The sequence below is a fragment of the Microtus oregoni genome, unplaced genomic scaffold, assembly GCF_018167655.1.
Source record: "Microtus oregoni isolate MIOR12 unplaced genomic scaffold, Mior012 000007F_ref0000211, whole genome shotgun sequence".
In the NCBI taxonomy this organism is placed as follows: Eukaryota; Metazoa; Chordata; class Mammalia; order Rodentia; family Cricetidae; genus Microtus; species Microtus oregoni.
In genome coordinates this window covers 3158757-3177407 of record NW_024543066.1, presented here as the reverse complement: position 1 = coordinate 3177407, position 18651 = coordinate 3158757, and the positions used below count along the sequence as shown (strand labels likewise).

Here is an 18651-nt window from a genome sequence, read left to right as displayed (position 1 = left end):
TTATGAGATTAACCGACAAGAGAGAACATATCTAAATAACACAGCAGTAGCGTGCAGCCTTCAAGGACCAGAAGTGCTTGCCTGTGAACCCATGACTTCTAAAGGGAAGCTGCCCCCAGGAGTATGTCTAAGCCAACAGCTATAATCCCACCAGTGTGAGGACATAGGGCACCTAGGCACTGGCTCTCAGAGGGAGGACCACTTTTCTCCACTGTGAGGACAGAACCCACACACTGGACAGGGCTCCTGGGGTGAGGCAAGCCTGACAGATTCTCTCAGGTCTTACCCCACCCCTGGTTTCTACTATGTAGAGGGTAAGCAGAGAACTATAGATCTATAGCAGCAAAGTACCTCCGTCTCCAGGGGCGCCAAGAGCACACCACCCACAATGCCTGCCATCTGTAGATGACTCTGGCTGTTCTTTGCCCTCATCCCCTCATCTCTTAGAAGGGATTTGCCTACTGAAACTCAAGGGTGTGGGGAGACGAGTCACCTGGTTGCTTTTCTCCGCCTGGTTGTTCCTGTTGGAATCGGGAAAGTGGATGTGGCAGCCCGTCTCCTCCATCACCTTTTTGATGTTGTTACCGCCTTTGCCAATGACATGTGAGTGCTCTGTGTGTGAGACGTCCATCTTCAACGTGACACGGTTGCTCTGCGCAGAAGCAGGGTTGGTTCCTGATGCATTAGCGACGCCAAACACTCTGCCCTTATGGCACTTAGGCATGAACAGAGACGGACTCTGGGGGAAGCTACAGATTTCTCAACAGGATAATCTCGACCTAACAAATCTCCTTCAGCTTCCTCATTAAGGAGAAGTCTCGTTTCGTGACAAATTCATCAGAAGAAGGTGACAAATTTTTTTAACCACAATACGTTTTCAGAAAAATTAAATACAGTCAGCTACAAAAATGAGTTATTCAGTTTTTTTTCTTTTCAAGGCATTATTCATGAAACAGTTCAAATAACAAAAGAAAGGTGAATCACATGACTAAAGGTGCAATGTTGGATGGTGGAACTATGATGTTGGGGAACCATAACTAGAAATAAAGCCCCCACTGAGGTCACACAAGCATTGACAACACATACTACCCTGCCCCCTACGCAGAAGGTGCTACATTGCTATCCAAGCTTATGTGGCCACCCCTTATTCCAGCAGAAGGGAAAAGTAGAGAACTCCAAGGTATGGACTCCAGCAGTGAAGGCTTGAGTCAGTGAACCCCACAATAGAGGCTCAGTCACATCACAGAAAGTGTAAAATCTCAGGCATGGGGAAGAGAAAGGCGATGGTGTCAAACTGGCATCCGGGGAATTTAATGTAATGCTATCGGGACCGATGTAAAATCTTTTTGAGTCGTCAAGACCATTAATGGCATTCCTAAACAGGAAGACTGAAGTTGTTAAAATAGCAGTCATTTTAAAAACCTCCTGAAATCATAAATTTTTGGCTTGTGCCCAAAATATTTTTATCTTTAAGCTTAACTTCTTTCACCTTCGCCCTTGAAGTACAAGAAAATGTCCCCCTTCCTAGGGGAGAAACAAATACTAAAATATTTAATAATTGCTGGGTAAATGATTCTTAAAATTAAAAAAAAAAGATAGAGAACAAAAACAAACCCAGAAACAAAACACAGGATGGTAAGATCAGAAATAGTTCCGCAAAATACAAAGTAGTACGGGGGGGGGGGGGGGGGGAGGATTTAACAGCAGTCAGGATTTGAACCACCTCCCCAGTTACCAGCTTTGGAATGCTGGCCAAATTATTTGACATCACTGTAGCGAGTTCCTTTCAGGATAAAACAAATGACTGTTTGTAGGATCTAAAGTGCCTGGCATACAGCAAGGGCTTCAGACTTCTGTGTGCTGAGAGAAACAGCATCACAAACGAGTGTATGCGTACAGGTGTTCAGCTTTGGTCATGGTTGCTTTTGTATGAACTTGCTGTGGATCAAACATCTAGGCATGTTGTATGCTGGGCATGCGCATACACATGCACACACACGGTGGGGGGGGGCTCCTATGACTTCAGAAGAGCACATGTGATCATTTCTGGCATCTTTGTTACTTACCCTGTACTAACGGGGACCAATGTATCTTTCTGAAGATGGTACAGATGTACAGCATATATCTGTATATGCAGTCACATATAATCTATACACATACATTTGTTAATTACCTGACATGGTAGAAACCCTTTAAACTAAGCACCTTCTCTGCCTTCCTTCCCCCGAGCAGGATCATGTGTGCCTGTTCAAACCGTCCATATTTCTTTTTGCTGGTTTTCCCTTTGCCACACAGTTCTTGGGTACCAGCATAGCATGGAGGGTCCTTGCAGTCGAGAGCCCTCTGTTCACTTACTTTTGTGTCTAAGACAGACATGATCATTTCTTTGGCGGCTTTTACGTCATCTTTCTTGCCAGACACCTTGATGTGGGGATCTGGAATGAAAAGGAAGGAAGGCTTGCATGAGACTTTCACACCTTCCTAAACTCCCTGCTTTAAGACCACGGCCGCAATAAAAAAAAAAAAAAAAAAAAAAAAAAAAAAAAAAAAACATGGCACAATAAACCCAGTATGCACTGCATTGTATGTGTGTGATCTTCACTGCAATCATAATCACAGGAAAGGACTCAAACATTTGTGAATGTGTTTTCTTCCTCTTCTGAAAACTGGATGAACAATTTAACTTTATTTTTTTTTGCAAAATAAGCAAATCATGCCATTGTGAAATAAAATAAGGTATCTATGAATTTGACTTGCAAATTAAGTTCTTGCTATAGTCCTGGTCCCATTCTAAAGATAAGACAGTAATTTGTTTAATCCAAGCTATAGCTTTGTGACCGTTTTTTTATTTGTTTGTTTATTTGGTTGGTTGGGTTTTTAAAAAGGGAAAACAACATCTGTACCTTGCCCTAGAAAACCAGGGTGGTTCTTTATAGGACTTAGACCTGGTCCTATAATACAATGTCTTCCAACTCTGGATCCAGAATTTAAAATGTGATGATTTGTTATAGAAAATATCTCCAAAAAAATAATAATGCCGGGCGATGGTGGCACACGCCTTTAATCCCAGCACTCGGGAGGCAGAAGCAGGCAGATCTCTGTGAGTTCGAGACCAGCCTGGTCTACAGAGCTAGTTCCAGGACAGGCTCCAAAGCCACAGAGAAACCCTGTCTCGAAAAACCAAAAAAGAAAAGAAAAGAAAAGAAAATATCCTCACAAGTCAACGTTTACAGAACCACAAAGTCCACTCGGGAATATTTCATATTTATCCGGAGTTCCTTCTGAGTAGCTAATACACACCGTGTGTTGTTTATTTCACTGAGTATTAAATGGGGAAGTGTTCAGTCATTCAGAAGCCTTCACGGGACCGAGGACTGGGGACTGTATCAGTAAAGACAGCTCCCCAACACATACAGAGCTTGAGTGAGATGCAAGGAGGCAAAGCACCTTAAATAAACGATTTTATACCTTATAACTGATTATCGTGAGGAAGAAAATAGAACGTAAGATGAAGGAATCAGAGATGCAGCTGCAGGGAGGGGAGAGGCCTGTCAGGCTTGCTAAGGGGAATTGGAGAGAAGGTGAGATACAGCTACCATCTTCCAGCAGATGGGGCAGGGTGCTGTGGGGTGCGGGTGGGGTGCGGGTGGGGTGCTGTGGGGTGGGGTGGGGTGCTGTGGGGTGCGGGTGGGGTGCTGTGGGGTGGGGGTGGGGTGCTGTGGGGTGCGGGTGGGGTGCTGTGGGGTGGGGGTGGGTTGTTCAGCACAAGTCTATTGGCTAGGGTGTGTTTCCCCTTCTCCTTCATGGGGATCCCAGAATTTAGTAGTCTTGGTGTTCTGACACCTTACTGGCCAGTCTGGTGCAGATCAAGACCTGGGGTAAGTGGAGAGTTCCATGCCCATTTGCGACAGTGATAAAGTCAAGAAATGGGTACTTTGGTCAGGATCCGCAATCTGTCATTATCAATGAGACAACTGAGGCCTTTCTGTCCAGTACAGGACAGAGATCAGTAAACATCCAGGTAGCTTCAACAATCACCACGCCTTCTGCCCAAGTCCTTTTGTTCTTCCAAAGCAGGAATTCTCCAGGTTAAGGACCCATACCACTGGGTAGGGTCTATACCTGGACTATACACATCTCCCCCATATCAGGATCCCTCCAGCCTACTCTGTAGGTCAAATTCAATTCCATCAAACACATCCCACTTTTTGAGGTGGAACAAGGCCAGGGACGAACGGAAAGGAGAAGAAGCCCATGTTCTCAAGTCTACCCAACCTGGATATGAGATCGCCGCAGACAACATCCTGCAGCTTTGGAATGCGGAGTTTGGGGGAACCTTGGCCCCTGGGGTGATACTTGCAGCCGAACCTCACGGAACCAGCCCCCTCACTACTGCTCTGCTCCTAAGTCTCTCCTTATCCTGTCTTTTAATCCCACCTTGGACACTTGCAATGGCTTTAAGGTTGCTCAAAACTTTCAAAACTGTGTTCCATATGTTCTAAGACTAAGGGACCTAAACGCAGGCACACAGGAGCAAGGAGAGAACCCTATCTCATCCCAGCTATCCTCACTGCCCATTCCCCAAAGCCTCCTGCACAGGCCCAGCTTGCTTTTTCACACACTTCCCTTAGGATGCCTATATGAGGTAACCTCTGGAACGCCTTCAGATTCCAGTCTCAATGGTCCTCCGCTTTGCTTCCTGTTTCTGCCACAATACTTGAGAACCCAACAACCACCAGGCCTGGAGAACCTGGTGTTCCTTAGAACACATACGTGCCATGCTCATTCACAGTATATGGACTGGCTTATCCAGGGAATTCTTAAATCCACAATGAAAACCAGATAAAACCACAAGAATATTCATGTAATCGCTATGTACTGGTCCAATACATGTGACAAAGTGATTTTGCAGAATATAAATTAATTTTAGACACACACACAGACACGGGGGGAGGGGGAGGACAGTATATTAATGTATAAACCTGTTACTTCACAGGCTGAATAACCACATTATAATTCTCATACCCTTGCACCAGTCGAGGACCAGAGACTCTCAGTTTAAGGATAATTTGGTTGTCTACCCTCTTTCCAACAACAGAACTGTAAGCAAAAGGAAAAATAAAAAGCCTCAATAGCAAATTTTTGAAGTGAATGACCACCATCTAGTGGTCAGAAAGTGAATTATTATTCAACTTAGCCATATCTGTGCAGTTTCCAATCATCTCCGAAGTCCTGTTACTGAGCCCCTGCTCTTGTTGGAAAGTGGTCCTTTGATGCCCAACTCCATGGATGTTGCAAAACCAAGCAAGTCGTCCACACCTACAGTACTGCTGAACAGACTGACAGCTCTCTCCTGTAGAAAATGTCCTCACAGGGGCCACAGACTTGGACACTTGATTTCCAAGGAGACCATTTGCTCTGGGCTTCCCCAAAATAATTCTGGCTTTGACTATTCTGATCAGGCCTAATCTGAATATCCAAGGGCATTGATTTTCCTATTCCAACAGCCCCCATTGGCTCCTGTCTTTCAGGGGTGTCACTTCCTGTGGAAGAGAGGAGACGAGACAGCAACCATCCCTCACTAGAGGATTGTAGCTGTGCTGTGTGAATGCCACAGCAGAGAAAAGAAAATGGGTCCTGGTCTGCAGAGCTCCCATATGTAAGTTTGATAAGTCAGTGATGATTTTTGGGAGAACACCGCGAATGTGTTTTTCAGTAAGCATTGTGGAGAGCTGAGACACTCCACAAGTGTATGTGAAGCTTTGCAGTGGTTTTAAGAAGATGCTCTTGGGTTCCGCATCACCCCACCCCCACTGTGCCCCAAACTTCAGTCTTTTATTCACTGTCTGTTCTGTTAGTGACAGACAGGCAACTGCTTGTCTGGCTGAGCCCATCACTTTCATGCACAACACCCCAAATAAAGGTCATCCTTTTAGATCTCACATCCTGGTCTGAAAGTAGGAGGTGCTGGTACATTCTACCAAGGCATCCATCCAGCCTTAAACTCATGAAGACGAGATCAGTGTGAGGAATTTGCTTTCTCCTGGCTCTGATGTCTTTTCATTTTTGTTTCAGGTATAACTTCTCAAATCTGTCTGAACTCTGTCACTGTCTAGTCAACGTGGGGAGGGGGTAGAGGCACAGGAGAAGGCGCTGGACTGTCAGAAGTGGTCAGCGTGAAATACATTGCCATCCACAGCAGTTAATGTGGTTACTTGAAGCATAATGGCTTTTTAAAAGTGGAGTATTACGGTGGTTAGAATCAGAAATGTCCCCCACAGGCTCACAGAATTTAACCCTTGATCCCCAGTAGGTGGCACTGTTTTGGCTTCAAAATTTTGGAATTTTGAGTTCCAGCCTTGCAGGAGGAAGTATGTCACCAGGGATGGGCTTTGAGGACTCAGAGCTTCACCCTACTTCCAGGTCACTCTTTTTCACTCCATGTTTATGATTGAAGACGTGATTGCTCAGTTTCCTGCTCTGGTCATAGCTTCCTTGCCATTGTGGACTCTCCCCCCTGACTGGAACTATTGGCCAAAAGCAACTCTTCCTTCTCTAAGTGGCTTCTGTCTGCCATGTTCTGTCACAGCAGCAGTTAAGTAACTGATACTGATGTTGTTTACCTGAAGCACATGGAACTGCGAGTGTTTGCATCTCTTCTTCAGATTTGGGCATCTGCAGCCCCATCTGATGAGATGACTGAGGAACAGGAGCAAATTTAAGCACAAATTTCATGGGTTTCATGTGCTCCCTAGATGCAGAGTAAGAAGCAGCTTGTCTGTGCTGCTTTTGCATGCCTGTCTTGGAGTGTAACCATCATACCGGCTCGGCTATAAGCGCTTTGTGCTTTCTGTATGAAGCACATTCAAGGAGATCTGGATTTCAAAACATTTCAGATTTAAGGTCCCAGATAGGTGGATAAGAGATTGGGTGCATTCTGGGTTGTGTGATCATAGCCAAATTTCCAAATATGGGGAATCCATATAAACAAGGCTACAGCCTTTTGGTGGGGGCGGGGTACAGGGTTTCTCATAGCTTTGGAGACTGTTATGGAACTTACTGTATAGACCAGACTGGCCTCAAACTCACAGAGATCTGTCTGCCTCTGCCTCCTGAGTTCTGGGATTAAAGGCATGCGCCACAACTTCCCAGCAAGGCTGTGGTCTTAAACTTAGAATTTTTGTCCAAAAATAAATATATATTGACGGCTCAAAAAAAAAAAAAGAAAAGAAAAGAAAAGAAAGCCCTAGGTCTCCAAAGGGTGTAGACTGACCTCAGAGAGAAGGCACAGAAGAGCCTGAATACCAAACACAGACTATCCCACTTCTAAAGTCTTGACTCTGCAGTCAGCTCAGACTCTTCTCATATGGTGAGGACAATATGTGGACTCCCTAGTCAATCCCAAAGTAGCCATGAACAAGCTCTGTGATAATAGAAAAGTCACTGAGACTCTCTGAAAGACTGTTGAGGGGAGAGAAGAGGTGAAGGGAAAAGGGAGGGGAAAGTGGGGGATGAGATGACAAAAAGGTAGAGAGAAGGGGGAGAGGGAAAAAGAAAGAGAAGGGGGAGAGAGGGAGGGTGAACGCAGAAAATGTGGTACTATGCTTTGAATCTGAAAGGTCCCCTAGCCCCCGGTTTGTTTTGTTGTTTGTTTGTTTTAATGCTGCTGCTCCCCAGTTGGTGGAGCTGTCTGGGAGTTTGTGAGAAGTTTGCTAAGTGGAGCAAAGAGATCACAGGGTTTGAGCCGTCTGGAAAATATTACCCCTGGCCCCTTTCTGTAAACTCTCTGCTTCCAATCCATGGTGACAAGAACAGCTGTCCCCTGCAAACACACTTGCACACAAATACTCACACACACATACATACATACACACATACATGCATACACATACACAAACGTATACACACACACGCACGCTCCTGCCATCATGTTCTTCTGCTCAAGCGTGTGAGCTGAAGGAACCAAGGACTGAAAACAAATCATGCCTCCGTTAAGCTGCCGTCAGGAGTTTCAGGGACAGCGAGAGGAAAAGAACGGCCTCAGACCGCTGCTAAGCTTCCTTGAGAGTCGACATTGCTTTCGTGTGAAGTAACACTATAATGCCTTTAAGGTGTCTATTACAAGTCACTTTAAATAAAAAGGTTACTTTTATTATTAATTGTGTGTGTGTGGCATGTGAATGAATGGCACATGTGAGTCTCATGGAGGCCCTGCAGCCCCCTGGAGCTGAACTTACGGGGCACCTTGAGTCTCTGACACAGTTGCCGGGGACTGACCTAGGGTCTTGTACAGAAGCCATACAGACTTCTCACCCCTGGACCACATAATGTTCTTAAAAATAACCGAAACCAACCCAATATCTCTGTTTTGCACTTGGGGTTGTCCTGTTCTATTTGGTTATCTAGCCTCTAAGGTACTTCCAAGAACACGGATGCTAAGGTGTTGGCAGAAGGCCCCCCGCCCCAGCTGAGGGAGGGAGAGCAGCCTGGCGGTATAGCTGGTATGGATGAACAGCTGGTGTGGATCAACAGCTGGCTTCCCAGGCCACAGCTGGGCCTTCTCTTCGGCTATATTCACTAACGTGTGATCTTGTATCGAAGTTGATGGAAAGCGGAGCTTGCCCCACTAGTATTTCCCAACAACGTGCTTTGACAGGCACAAAACAAACGTATTACATCTCATGGGCTGACAGGATTTGACTTCACACTTTTCCTTGAACCTAGACCCAGCTGAGATACCACTGACCCTTTTGCTGAGCTGATCGCTTTTCCTTTAGGTTGGCAAGCCAGTCTGGTGAGCAGCAGAAGTGAACGCAACTTGAGGGTGACTGGCAGCTGCCCATATTGACTGCGGAGCAGGTCAGTTTCCCTCTAGAGTCCTCAGAGACAGACTTGCAGTGAGAAAACACACCAACAACAGCAACCGGAGATGTTTACTTCAGCTTGTAGTTTAAGTCTGTCACTGAGGGAAGTCAAGGCAGGAACTCAAGGGCGGGGGTGATGCAGAGAGCATGGACGGGTGCTGCTTATCGGTTCTGCTCCTCATGGCCTGCTTAGTCTGCTTTCTTATGGAACCCAGGATGAGGGGTGGCACCATCCACAGTGAGCTGGATCCTCTCACGTCAATCATTATCAAGAAAATGCACTACAGGCTTGCAGATAGGCTGGTCTTAGAGAAGCATTTTCTCAACTGACATCCCCTTCTCTCAGACAGCTCTAGCTTGTGCCAAGTTGACGAACAACCGAGCAGGGCACTTGCTTTTTAAATAAAAGTTTTACATGAACCGAGGACCTTAGCAGTAGCTCACTTTTATCAAAAAGAAAAAAAAAAAACCTAAGCTGATTGATTAGCCCCGACTACAGATGATTCTGCAAGAATAAAAAGGAAGTGTGCACTCCACACAAAAAACAATGCATACCACACTTGTTCTGCAGCCGGTAGTACAGATTCTGGAATCAGTCGAATAATGTTCTTTCCCAACAGGAAGCCCAATAAACGGAGTTAGGATGTAAGAAGAACATATTGTGGAGGGGACGGGAAGGGCCAGACCCCGCATTTGAGGCGGAACGTTGGTGAGCGGCACAGACGTGTCAGATGACACACCTGGCATAAGGAGGGACAAATCACCTACAGTGTCCCACAGTAGGGGTCCTCTTAACACGATGCTCAGGTAAGGTATGGCCCTTGTTGCCTACCTTGGTTTAAAACAGAAAAAATTACCCCCTTAGTAGCCAACGAGACAGCAAAAGCAAATGGTATGAAATCAAATACACTTTAAATACAAAACCCTAGTTTTCATGGGAATAAGGCTCCCACTGGTACCCACGATCCGTGTGGATGCCGCAGAGGCCCGTCCCAGGCTCCTATCAAGGCTGTATTTGGAAGAAGGATGTTCAAACTCAACAAAGAAACTGCATCTGTGACATGTTGGTGACACACGGAGCCACAAGAGAGAATACAAGGAACACCCCTGAGACATCTGTCCACTCAACTGTTCAGCTCTGCTTAGAGACAGGTGTCCCCAGCACCTAAACTGTGGCAAGGCTTTAGCGAGACAAAAGGAGATGGCAGGGGGTATATCCACAAGGCCAAGGTGGAGTCTACGGGCCCCTTTTCACTCAGACAGAAGGATCTAGGAGCCTAGGGAGACGCACAGGTAACTAGAAGGTGAGTAAGGCCTTTTGTAGATGAAACACCAGCTTCTCAACATAGCAATTAAGATTTGGAAATACGAAAATACCAATCCATAATAATTTCTCCATTGACCTCATTACCTCAGGAGAAAGGGGGGGTATGAGAAAGAGAGATGACCAGAGGTCGCATGTGCCTCTTCTCCACCAGGAGTCCTGAGTGACTTACCAAAGCCGTCTATTTAATCCAAAATGGAGTTATAGAGACTCAGGGAAACCCAGACGTAAACTCAGAAAAGAACAAGAGAATGCAAACAAAATATGAAGCAGAATCAGGGCACAGCAGAAGAAAACAATCAGCAGCAGATGTCCCCACAGAGTGAGAATGGAATCATGGCGGGGAGGGGACTTATCACATGAACCCTCCTATTCACGGTGGCATGAACTAACCTCAGAGGTGACGTGCAGGTGGGAGACAGGTGTTTAACACAGCCAAAGCTGCAGAGGAGCAGGGAGCTAGAAACACAGCCCAACTCAGCTTTTGCAACAGCTCTTCTATATTCCAGAGATAAGGAAGAGGATTCTGGGAAGAAGGAGGCAAGGAAAGCAACCGCCAGGAGGAAATCTGGAAATATCAGAATGGGGAGTCTGCACAAGGATCACAATGATGTCACTGCACAGGGGACATTCACGGATGTGGGTGTAAGGATGGGGTGGGGGACAATGCCCAAACCATTTCACGTGATGTGTTAAAAAGCATTGCAATTACCTGGCACCCAGGTCGGGGTATAGCAAAGACAGCCAAACTAAATATTGTCCCTCTAGAACGCAACGGAATCCTAGTCTGACCTCAGAGGTCCTTCTCACAAATGAAGAGGGGACGGGGGCCTAAGCCAGGAAAAAGCCTCCTCAGGAAACTGCGGAGATAAGAGCAAGTTATGCAGGCAGATGCTAGAGCCAGAAAGACCAATCTTCACTCGCTCCAAGGAACACAAGTCACCATGTACATGGCAGGCCCCAGGGGTCCTGCCTGTGGTCTGAAGCCACAGCGCTGTCATCCACAGCCGAGGAAGAATGCGTCTGTCAACAACAGCTGGGACTCTTCCCAAAACATCTGATACACAACTGCTGGCTGTCACTACAGAGTAAGGGGACACACACAGAGGAGGCCAGCGAATCTCGTGAACAAACACGTGACACCTCAAACACACACACACACACACACACACACACACACACACACACGAAACATACAACCTCTTTCTGTCTGGTCTATTGGAAGCAGTCTGAGAACAGAACTGCCGAGTTCTGCAAACTTTCAAGTCACAATCAAGGACAACAACAAAAGACAAAAAGCTGAAAACCCAGTCAGCCAGGCACTGGCCTTGACCCTGAAGGTCACTTCTGTGCTGTCTGGTGAGAAAGTTCCAGATGTTATTGTAAGGGGTAGTTCAGAACAGGTTCCCTGCCTGTATGTTCAAGTCTGTGTTCCAAGCTTCCTTGTGATCGCAAGAAACTTGAAAACGTGCATCAAATTTTAAAATGTCTAAAATGAGGTAAATGGACTTTCAGGAAAACTATCATTTAAAAAGTGCCTAGTTTTTTTTTTTCCTTTCTTTTTCCACTAGTCCCATGGTCTATAAACTAGCTAAGTAGCTGTTTCCTTTTGTTTATTTTCTACCACAAATACACATTCTGAAAACAATCCCCAGTCTTTCCCTCCTGGGGGGCCTGCTTGTTCCTCTGTGCTGTGGGGTCACCCACTCTGCCAAGGGGGAGTTGGGCCTTAAGCCCTCAGTCTTCGGAGATGTGTGTCTTTGAGGGAGGACAATTCGAAACGGTCCTCGAAGCACAAACAGCTTCACCGAGCGCTTGTCCAAACACTCTGTTCAGTATCTCAACAACGGGAACTGTAAAAGCTGTCCTTACACGTTTTCTTTTTCTGAGAACACAAAAACAAAAAAACAAAACAAAAAACCTCCACAAAAGATCCAAAAATGAATAAGAAGTCATCCCTCTCACTTCTAAAAGGAAAATCATCTTTTTTTAATTCACAGAACTTTGACAAATCAAGACAAAAAGCACTAATGATTCCATAGGAAAATGGATGAAGAATATGAAAAAACAGTTCAATGGGAAGATGGCAATTATGTAAGCATAAATAAAATTCAACCTTAATCACTGTGGTGATAAAATCAAGAAAAATATGCTTTATCCAACTGTACATATAGCAAAGTCTCTCATATTCTTCATGAAGTTAAGTTATACATACTGGTATGAAATGTCTCGAGTAATCTGGAACCATTAATAAGGATTTAGTGTGCTATTTCTTTTCAGGGACATATACATCTAGGAAGGAAAACAACTACATTCATAGTGATTACTTCCAAGTATCAGAATCATAGGTGTAACTTTTGCTCCTGGCTCTTGTATATTTCCCATCATAAACATCTATAGTGTGGCTAAAATACTCAAACTTGAGAATTCAGAGGGCACTACTCACCCCTATTACAAACTCCTAATTTAAAAGAAAATGCGTTTAATTCAGAGCCTTCAGTTTTCCAGATACAGGGCTGCCAGCATCCTTTTCAAACCTGAGACCTTAACATGTTAAGGACGACGGCGGTCCAGCTTTCTCAGGGGCGTAGCTCTGAGAGGGTTTTTACCACGCACTTTGCTCAACTTTATCGCCTGGGATTGGCTGTGCTGTTTTCTCTGAATATTTTCCAACATGGTTGTTCTCTGAACACAGAGATCCCCAGTGAAACCGAATGAGATCTGCTGATGGATGGGATAAGAATCATGCAAGGGCAGGTTTGATCAGAATAAAGATGGATGGCGAAGGTTCTGTGCTCATGGCTACCCGGAACGGCACGTGGAATTCTTTCAAACATCCACAGACATGTCTTTGTCTTTAGTACAGTTTCCAAAATAAAATGAGAGCCAAGGGCAATATGGGATGAGAAGACTGCCTATGGTACTTTTTCTATGAAGAGTTTCCTGTTCTTTTCTTGTTCCTCTTCAACCCCCACCCCCAGCCAAGAACATCTGGAAAGTTGCACGCTACTCTTGCCTCATTGTGTCTGGGAGCCACCTAAGAATTAGCCTAAAATATAGCCTGAAAACATGAGGGAGGGGTCTCAGTGACGGCATCTGAAAAGATCAATGGTTCCTCGTCACATAGTCACAGAGGTGTCCCGCGGTTGGCGGTAGCGCCTGGGGATGCTCCAGGCACCTCTGCCTTGGGGAATTTCATCCTTCTCTATGTTCTACCAACTTGTTCGGTTTCTGCCTTGTTCTCATTGAGCTGCAGGCATGTACACGTGACCACAATTCTACTAGAGGAGTCCCTTGCCACCTTTTCCCCTGGGATGGTCTCCTGCAAGCCCACATCTTCCTCCTTGTCTCCCAACATGTGCCATTCCTTATCCGTGTCCCTTGGCTGGCTCCTTCAGGCTCTTCTCTGCAAGCAGCACTAGTGTAGAGCTAAGTTACAGCTCAGCCTCTATTCCCCACTGGGCTGGGATGCTGCTGTTCACCTGTCCCTGTCCTCCTCCTCAGGAAGAGTTGGAGGTTCTCTGAGAGGCCTGGTGTGCGGGTCACGGCACTCTCTGTTTGTGTTTGCCTCTTTCCACCACAAAACCACAGGTTTTAGAGGAGAATTGCGTGCTTTACACAGGTTAAGGATTACGCTCCCAGGGCCATCAAGATGGCTCCAAGGGTAAAGGTGCATACCACCAAGCCTGATGACCTGAGTTCTGGGACCCACCTGGGAGGAGGAGAGAAGAGAATTCTGAAAGGTGCCCTCTGACCTCCAAACACACCCCAAAGCATAATGCACAGCATGTGCCCAACCACACAGAGTAAATAAATACTAATAGATGTAAATTTAAAATAAAAAATGCATCTCCTTTCAGTCTTAGTAGATGCCTCTTTACAGAGATTAATTCCTTCCAAACTTATCACGCCACACAAGTTCATCTCACCAGGGCACAGAAGCACCATGCTAGCTTATGTTGTCTCTGCCCTACCTCCAGCATGCTGCAATTGCATTTTCTACCTTCAGCATGCTGCAATTGTATTTTCTACCTCCAGCATGTTGCAATTGCATTTTCTACCTCCAGCATGCCGCAATTGCATTTTCTACCTCCAGCATGCTGCAAATGCATTTGCTTCACGTGCTCATGTTTATTATTAGAAACACCTTGGCACCTTCAGATATGCCTTGATAAATGTGCTGCAATGTGTATAAGACCTCTGAAAAATATGTGTGGATTCAACAGCATTCTAAAATCTCTAGTAGTTTCTTGGCTCCCAAAGAACTTTCACCTCTAAAGGCGCTGGCTGGCATGTTCCCTCCAATGGATGGACACGCACAGGATATTAAATATATAAACATCGCTTTATGTGCCAACTTCAAATCTATTGAAGGGAGACAAGTGTAACCAGTGACTCAGTCAGTTTCATATGAAGGAGGCTGATGGATTCCTCTGGAAAGCTTGCAAACTTGTCTATAACTTAAAGATGGTATGCGTGGGTTGGTACATTTCCCTGGGTAGATCTATCTGTCAAACAAGCTGAGGAGGTGGTGCCTCAGCCTATGTAATAGGACTACAAGCTTGCTCGGAACCTATTCTCTTCAGTTCTATCTAGGCATGCCCCACTCATCACTCTCTGTCTGCTTTGATTTTTTTTATTAAGATTTTTATTTGTATGAGGAGACCAGAAAAGGAAGTTAGCTGCCCTAGGACTGAACTTAAAGGTGGGTTTGAGCTGTCCAATTTAAGTATTAGGTCCTCTGGAAGAGCAGAAAGCACTGTTATTGGCTGAGCCAATTCTCCAGCTCTGCAGCCTCTGAATTACTGTGGAACCCAAAAGAATTAGGTTGCAGGCAATTTCCTGCCACCGCTAGCTCTTGGTCTTATCACTTTTCTACACATTCTGAAGTCTACTGTAGAAACTAGTGAGGAAGAACCCAGGTCACAGCCCTAGATAACCCATCTAAACCCAGTCTTCTCCCATGGAATGGTCTTGACAGTACTGTCTGCTTCACGGTTAGCTGTCAGTAGCAGAATGAGCTGTATTGCAACTGCCCCTCTGTAGTCCCAGCAGATTCACGACTAAAGTCTCTACTAGCATTCCTTCCTCCCAGACCCTCCCTGTCTTCTCGGCCTCACTCTTGAAAAGAGCCTGGTGAGCCCACTCCTCCTCTCAGATGCCTCCAACCTGGAGCCTCTGTTCCAGTCCCTTCGGCCTTCATCCAACACCCCTCTACATGCTGAGTCTGGCTTCCCAGCTTCAGCCTTCCCTTCTGAGCTCCCCAGATATGGTTCCAGTACCCGAGTCAACAGCACCTAACTGGACATCAACATACAGATCCAAGGGGGAGCAAGGCAACGGTCGCCATAGCACGGGCATATGTGGCTGTCCTACTGTCACATGACGCTGGTCTGAGTTCAGAGCTGGCCTCCTTCAAGAAGTCGCTCATTTTCAACAGCTCTAGTCAGGTGACACAGTGAGTGATCAGGAGCTACCCTGCTTTGCTGTCTCTAAATAATTCCATATTTGGGGGGGGGGTCCATTTATATCTGAAACTATTTTTCTCCTCTATCTCAACCATACTTTATTTCTTTGCTTGGGAGAAAAAAACCTCATCAATAGACTCTCATAGTTTTTTTAATCACCTTTAAAAGTCAACCAGTCTGTGCTACCAGATCAGAGGACTAATTTTTTTTATGTCACTTTAAATGGTAAAATACATATTGAACAATAATTTCCTCCAAAGTCTCCTATATTTCCAAGTACCATCTACTTTCAACATGTATTTATTGTTAGAAAACTACAACCCTTTCCCTGGTAGGGATAATCAAGCTTGTACGAGTTTTGAAATTTTGACAGGCCTACACCTAGATGTCAGACGGAAGGTCATGTCACGGCCAATTCAAAACCTGGGCTGGGAGTGTGGCTTAGTGAGCAGAGTGCTTGTGTAACATACAGGAGGACCTGGATTTGAGCCCCAACAAGCATAAAACTGGGCATGGGGGCACACACCTGTGATCCCAGCAGTTAGAAAATGGAGGAAGGAGAGCCTGAGGGTCAGGGTCGCTCTCCACCACATCAGCGATTCTTTGAGACTAGCCTGGGCTGCATGAGACCCTGATTCAGGAAAGCGACCACAACAAAGACCCTCGGTGGCTTTCCCTGATGCAAACTGTAAGCAAAAATAAAAGCTTAAAATAACAAGCCCAACCAAACTGGCTCCATTTTACATGTCGAAGCCACACACACTTGGCAGTCCTGCTGTTCTGCAGTGTGTGACTTGCTCTGGCAAGGACCAAGGAATTAAACACCTCAGAACTGCGGGATGGTCGGAAGGGAGAACGACTATTCTTTGGTGTAAAAGCTCCCAAAGAACAACTGCAAGCTTCGCCCATGCCTAGCAACCGCAACCTCACAAGAAAAACTTTCACCGATCACAGGTAAATGGGATCAGCGTGGCAGCCCGCTCTGCTGTGAGCCCTGACCACCTCACAGTCCGTCCTTCTTCCCCTTACCATGTAGTTTAGAAACAAGAGAAAGCAGAAAGCAGACTGCATTCTTAGTCAGTTACTACCATACTCTAAATCACCCCAAACCTACAGAATCTTGATTTTGGCACTTGTACTGTGTGCTTGCGATTATTTTCCCCTTGCTCAGCAAACCTGACCTGCTACACCCTCCAACAGTTTATAGGCATTCCATCAAGCCTGTACGCAGTTCCCAGCGTCTGGCCGCAAGCCTCAACCTAGTGACACTTTGTTATGTCCTCCCTCTTTTCAGATTGCCATGGCTTTGGCTGAATGCACCGGGCGTTCTGAGTCTCCTGGACAGATGCTTATAGTAAAAGGGATGGGGGTGCTCACAACAGGCTGGCCCGGAGCACCTGTGAGCTCTCCGCATCCTCAGCCACAGCAGAGGTGTGTGACAAGCTGGCTTCTGAGGGAGAGTGGGTGTGGCGTTCAAAGCAAACACTTGCCAAGGAGCGTCAGCGGAAACACGGCGCTTGTATCCATTCACAACCCGTGGCTTGCTGTTCTCTCCCGGTGGGGGGGAAACACTGCATGGAGAAAATTCATGAAAGCGGCTTCCTTTACTGGTGACTAAGAGAAAACCGGGGATGCTTTAGTTCTTGAGAAGGGCTGGTTGTGAAGTCCCTTTGTCTAGCCCTAAAAAGACAACATAAAAAACAAACAAAACCCCTCAGATTCCCAAACCAACGCTCTTTCTGCGGGTCCCAGAAGAGCGGCTCAACCACCTCCCTTGGCTTCCTCACGCTGATTCCAATAGTCAGCAACCTGAGCCAGCCATTTATCTCCCAGACATCCAGTCTCAACAAGTCTTCAGGGACATAACTCATCTTCCGGTATGGCTCTCATGCACATAAACACTTCCACATTTTCGTAAGTGATTTCATCCAAAGAAATAAAGGGAGACAGGCAAGACTGGCTTAGTAGTCACAGGAAATCCTAAGAACCCATCCTTACACAGCCCTCCGCTCACCCGCATCTCTTCCATTTCTCTGAACGGGGAAACCGATGGAGGTCCCATGGGCGCAGACGCTCAGGGACTCAATCAGCAGAAGACCTGCAACCACATTGGTTGGCTGGTCTCATAGGTTTGCATGCCTTCTCCTTAAACAAGAATGAAACAGGCTTCACTCCCAGTCTGAACCTTACTTAGATAAAAGAAGTAAGTGGGGGGTGCCCTTCTCTGTGTCTGTCCCTCCAGTGTTCCTCAACCCTTAGTTGACAAAACCTAATAGCAGACTCTATAAGGATACAGCTTATGCAAGGATCTGTCAGGGCACACACCCCAGCCCTCAAGACCCTGAGGCAGGAGGATGACAAGTTCAAATCTAGCCTGGACTGAATATCAAGACAGAGAGACTTATTTTAAAAAACAGACAAACACACACAAAAAACCCAAAACCACACTTTAAATCTATTCTCACACTGAGGAAATCTTTATAAAGGAATGCAGTGACTAATGGTCCCTCAGATACTGCAGAAGGTAGGCTGGTATCACATCTCACTGGTGCCATCCAATGCTTATACGTGCTGCTCCTAACTCGTGCAAGCGCATGAGGCCACTGGCCATCACCAGTGAAGAATGGGACGTGCCTGGACCACACTCCTGGGTTCTCTGCATCCAGCTTTTCCCTGCCTTTGAAATGCCTGATAATCTAGGTTTTAGATAACAGATGTAAGCAGAATAAATTGTGTCCACAGCAAGGCAAACAAACCATCCCTTGGGGCAGTCAAGCGACCCTGGCTCCCACTTGCGTTCATAAAGCCAGCTTCAGATGTAAGCATAGATCACATCCCTGACTCCCACTGGCATTAGTAAAGCCAGCTTCAGATGTAAGTGTAGCTCACATTCCTTTTCCCATTTGAGTTTGGCCTCTTTGGAATAGTTACATTTGCCTGGTTCTCTCATGACTAATGAGATAAACAAAATCTTTAACACATGTTCGCTTTATGT

General features: G+C 45.9%; 1 protein-coding gene across 3 annotated transcripts in view; it reads right to left on the bottom strand.

The window, feature by feature from the left end:
- The window catches only part of Bicc1 (BicC family RNA binding protein 1), a 218674-nt gene that overhangs the window by 33954 nt on the left and 166069 nt on the right, over nt 1-18651 (bottom strand). For all 3 annotated transcript variants that reach the window (XM_041656541.1, XM_041656542.1, XM_041656543.1), the window contains exons 4-5: nt 2356-2435; nt 494-652 (exon numbers count right to left, since the gene is read on the bottom strand). In XM_041656541.1, coding sequence (XP_041512475.1) covers nt 494-652; nt 2356-2435 — 239 coding nt within the window. The remainder of the gene's footprint in view (nt 1-493; nt 653-2355; nt 2436-18651) is intronic.